This window comes from Melanostigma gelatinosum, assembly GCF_949748355.1.
Source record: "Melanostigma gelatinosum genome assembly, chromosome: 18".
Lineage (NCBI taxonomy): Eukaryota > Metazoa > Chordata > Actinopteri > Perciformes > Zoarcidae > Melanostigma > Melanostigma gelatinosum.
This window is the reverse complement of record NC_136651.1, coordinates 19,095,924-19,100,752: the sequence shown is the minus strand read 5'-3', so window position 1 is coordinate 19,100,752 and position 4,829 is coordinate 19,095,924. Positions and strand designations below refer to the sequence as shown.

The 4,829-nt window shown below is 40.9% G+C and overlaps 1 protein-coding gene across 1 annotated transcript; it reads right to left on the bottom strand.

The window, feature by feature from the left end:
* Nucleotides 1-659: 659 nt before the first annotated feature.
* Nucleotides 660-3,445, bottom strand: LOC306792144 (uncharacterized protein). Its single transcript, XM_079289165.1, has 3 exons — nucleotides 3,188-3,445; nucleotides 1,607-2,365; nucleotides 660-1,522 (listed from the first exon to the last, which is right to left on the bottom strand). The coding sequence occupies exons 1-3, from the start codon at nucleotides 3,357-3,359 to the stop codon at nucleotides 1,332-1,334; spliced, it is 1,122 nt and encodes a 373-aa protein (XP_079145291.1). The 5' UTR covers nucleotides 3,360-3,445; the 3' UTR covers nucleotides 660-1,331.
* Nucleotides 3,446-4,829: the final 1,384 nt, after the last annotated feature.

Sequence of the window (4,829 nt, the reverse complement as noted above, 5' to 3'; positions counted from 1 at the left end):
ATATTGCGGAGTTGTGAGGTCACTGTAAGTAGGTCAAAAACGCAGAATGGGGCATTCCGTCACCCGGCTGCAGGCACACAGGCGTTTTTGATTGAGCTAATTAGTGAAGTTGATAAACACAGACACACATGACTTGGAGATATTCAGGGCAAGATCGTTAGACCTCCTGTCTGTGTCTCCCTCACTCCATCAAACTGTCTGTCTCCCTCTCTGTGTGTCTCTCTCACATACAGTCAGTCAGGTCTTAGAGATTTTTAGAGGACTTTTCCCCTCCCCCCGTTTCAAAATAAAAGCCCCACAGATTTTGGTAAAATCTTAATCAGCAAATAACTAGAGCTGCCAAATAAATGTAGTGGACTAAAAAGTACAATATTTGCCTGTAAAATATATGTAACATACAATGAAAGTAGGCAGAATCAAAGTACAAATACCGTCAAATAGATTTTTTAATGTTCAATATTTCATGTGTCATTTCCATGAAATCTTCACCATCTGAGCACAAAACGTTGTACATCAATACAGTATTTAGGTAAATGTAGTTACATTCCACCACAGCTTGTTCAACATGAGGCAGCTCCACTGATCAAACTATCGGGATGCATTAGCTACGGTATTAAATCATGAATTAACAATCTACAGCCAGTGAGATGAAACACCTCTCACATGGTATAACACTCGTAGAATAACTATTCTTCACTGACTACTTTTACTCTCGAGGTCAGTGAGACACATCTGCAGCCTTGATGAACAGAATATACGTAAAGCTTTAGACCTCACTGTGAATCTGGTATTCTTACATCACCTCCCAACGCTTTATTGTTAGAATACAAACCTGAGATCAAAAAAGGGCATTTCGTTGCTCACTTCCCTTTGAGCCCTGATCCTCACTTTTCCTCACTATTGCTGAGGCTGATTCTTTCACAGCACCATGTAGCACACCATATACAATTTGTGTCTGTGTGCCACCTCTAAAACACAAAACAATTTCATCAAGTTTTACAAGATTACAAGATACATAAAAAATACAAAATAAATGAAACGTAGACAAAAAGAAAAGTTGTCTATTGTACTGATGACAAAATGACTGACTCACCAATACAGAGAGGCTCTCAGCCTAAACATCACTGTTCACAATCTACTCAGATTACTGAAGTAAATACATTCTAAAAACAAAAGAAAAATCGAATTGGTCAAACATTTGCAGGAACTATGAACACAAGAACTGAATTGTCTCCCGTGTATTTTGCAAATACAAGGCTACTTGTCTGTATGCAATCTTTAAGCCTTGCCAATTGATGGCAATCACAGTAGTATGTCTTCCCGCAGGTCTTTCAGAGGTACGGCTCCTCCCCAGTGTGGGCTCTTGTCATGTGAACCAACATGGCACCTCTTTGTCTGAAATCTTTTCCACATGTTTTGCAAGAATACGGCTTCTCACCTGTGTGTGTTCTCATGTGGACCATCAAGTGACTACTATGTCGAAAATCTTTTCCACATGTTTTGCAAGAATACGGCTTCTCACCTGTGTGTGTTCTCATGTGAACCAACATGTCACATCTTTGTCTGAAATCTTTTCCACATGTTTTGCAAGAATACGGCTTCTCACCTGTGTGTGTTCTCATGTGGACCATCAAGTGACTACTATGTCGAAAATCTTTTCCACATGTTTTGCAAGAATACGGCTTCTCATCTGTGTGTGTTCTCATGTGAACCAACATGTCACATCTTTGTCTGAAATCTTTTCCACATGTTTCGCAAGAATACGGCTTGTCACTTGTGTGGATTTTTTGATGAGTCTTCAATGAGGATATCTTACTGAATATTTTCTCACAGAAGCTGCAAGAATGTGACTTCTCATCTGAGTGGGTTCTCAGGTGTTTGTCGAAATGCGACCTGAACTTGAAAGCTTCTCCACACGTGTCACATTGTAAAAGTGCTTTACCTGTTTGAGGATCACTGTAAGTCTTTGACATGTTGTTAATATCGTTACAGTGACTTCTGCTTTTCTGTTGTCTTTTCTTTGGTTCTGGCTCTGAATCGCTAGTTGATTCTGAGTCTTCATTCTCGCTTCCTTTCTGATCTTGGCTCTCAGCTACATGAGAGTTGTTGGAGAGGAGCTGGGGGTCTCTTGTTGGTTCTGGGTCAGTGTGGTTACTTTCCTCATCAGGAGTCAACATGAAGGTCTCAGTCTCCTGCTTCAGCTCAAGCTGCTCTCCCTCCTGACTGGTGCAGAGTTCCTCCTGTTCCTCTTTGATCTGTGGAGGATCTGGGTCCTCTTGGTCCAGACTGGAGTTCCTCTCCTGAATACAGAGATGCTGGTCGGAGAGAACCTCCTCCTCCTTACAGACATGTTGCTGTGGGAGCTCTGGAGGGACAGAGAGCAACATAGATAGGATTCGACTGTGATGTTGAAGGAAAAATGCAAACAGTGCATTCACATGAAACCAGGCATACAGCACACCAGATATCATGACAGTGGACGAGGACGGTAAATTAGGTGAACCCGGAAGAGAATACCGGCATCAGTATAGGAATAAATAGAACCGAATGTCACGTAGCTCCCTCACACTGGAGATAGTTGCTTAAGTTTGCAATCGATTATTAAGATTGTAAAGGACCTCTGAGAATGTGTAGTGTATTTAAATAGATTGTTCCTTTTTTATGTCTTATTTTTGACGTTTTGTCACTGCAGTTCGTGCATTTCCTGTTGCGCTTTTATTTTGAAGGTATAAACCGGAAGTAAGAAGCCGTGAGAAAGCCGTTAGAAAAGTCACTAAGGGGACGGAAAAAGTGATTTAACAAGGAAGATGGATACGGTTTTATTATTTTAGCACCTGGCCGATATAGGCACAAGTTCTTACGGTGTGTTCACGGTGTGATTCATTAAAGACGAATGGACCATCAGTTCAAGACTACAGACCATTATTCAGCCGGGATGCTACAAGATAAATCACAGTTTTAGCTATATAACGCTACAGTCTGTGAATAATGAAATAAAACAGTAGTCACTAAATAGTTGTACCAAATGTATCTTATTCCATCATGGGAAAAATATCTGGTTTGCTGTCTACCATCTGCCTGAATCCACGTGAACGCAGCATTGATTAATACCAGAACACATTTAAACAATTTGGATTAAATGGAATTCCTCTGTTTAGTGGTATTACAATGATGAAGTTGTACAAACCTATCCTGTGTAACTGTATTACAGGTTTCCAAACGACATCCAACAGTCTGCGCTGACGGTCGATCTCTTCCTCGTACTCGAAGATAGTTTTTTCAAAAACTCTGAATATTTCTTCAGCAGCAGCAGATAGTCGGTCGTTGACAAACTCTCTCAAATACTCAACTGACGACATTGTTGTTTACTCTCAACTGGAATAATTACCTTCGCAACGACTACGATATCGTTTTCCAGCCAACTCCACAGTACGAGCAGCGAACGCTGCACGCGGCTGTGTTGTTTACTTCCGCTGGATGTCACACTGTTAAGATCCGACTGTGTAAGAGAGTTACGTTCCTCTTCTTCTTCTTTAAATTTGATTGGCGGGTCGCAACCAACTTGTATAGGTGCATACCGCCACCTACTGTACCGGAGTGTGCAATTTCAGGGTAACCTTTTCTTCACTGTTTCCAACTAAATCCTACGGTCTAATCCCGTTTCTTTAAGAAATCGCAACAGTGCTCTGCAGCACTCTCGCCATTATCCGTCCACTGCCAGAACTCCCTCCAAACTCCACTTCCGTCCCAACTGACATATTTTTTGCTTCAAGATGTTCCTGTCTGAATTGTATCTTTGACATTTCAGGATAACATGCTGCACGTCTTCCGTAACATTACAAATAGTGCACTTATCTGAGTCCATTTTTGCCATTAAATACAGCGTTGAGTTAACCTTGATATTATGACCTCCTCTCTTCTATACTTCCCTTTGTATGTCTTCACATTTATGGATTTCTGAATGTTATAATAATGTCTTCCTTTGTTATCGTTGTCCCACTTCTTCTGCCATAACTCCCGTCCTGCCTCTCTTATTCATGCTTTAGCTTCCCCCTTTCCAAAAGGAATTTTCAATATCTCCTCTTCTTTTAGTGTTAGTGCTCTCTTTGCAATCATATCTGCTCTCTCATTACCCTCCACACCTACATGAGCAGGAACCCAGCAAAATTGAACATTAATTCCCAGTCTTTGAAGTCTCAACATTATGAGAGATATTTCCATCACTAAATCCTCTCTAATTGTTTGTTTTGTCTTCAGGCTGTTTAAAGCTGCAGCAGAATCTGCACAGTTGACCACTCTCTCAGGCCTGACCTCTTCTACCCATTGCAGTCCCAAGATGATTGCAATAATTTCAGCTGTAAAGACAGACAATCTGTCATTAATTCGTTTGCATATTGTCACACTAAATTCTGGTATGAATACCCCTGATCCCACGTGTCCATTCCCGTTATCTTTAGATCCATCTGTATAAATCTGCATATAGTTATAATAATTATTATTGATGTATACTTGACTCTGATGTCCAATGTCATACAATTTTCTTTCCATCCATTTTTTCCTCTCTTCTATGAGTGTTAAATGCACATTGTGCACTGGTAGTGTCCACGGAGGAACATTTCCCCATATTACATTGGGCCCATACTCTAACCCAGTTAACCCGTATTCTTTGGCTATTGCACTGATTGTCCAACCAAACCCTTTGCCTTTACTTTGGGTGTATTCCCAGCATTCATACAGCACATTTGTTACGGGAAGTTCCTCTGCAGATCCCTTTAACTTCACCCAATATGCCAGAGCTAGTTTTGCTCGTCTTAGGCTTGATGGCAGTT

Bases quoted from the DNA above. Each gene is read 5' to 3' on its own strand.
- LOC306792144 (XM_079289165.1), bottom strand. From the start codon at position 3,359: ATGTCGTCAGTTGAGTATTTGAGAGAGTTTGTCAACGACCGACTATCT. The intron at 2,366-3,187 runs GTTTGTACAACT...CTGTCCCTCCAG, and splicing joins AATACAGTTACACAGGATAG to AGCTCCCACAGCAACATGTC. The intron at 1,523-1,606 runs GTGAGAAGCCGT...GAACACACACAG, and splicing joins CCACATGAGAACACACACAG to GTGAGAAGCCGTATTCTTGC.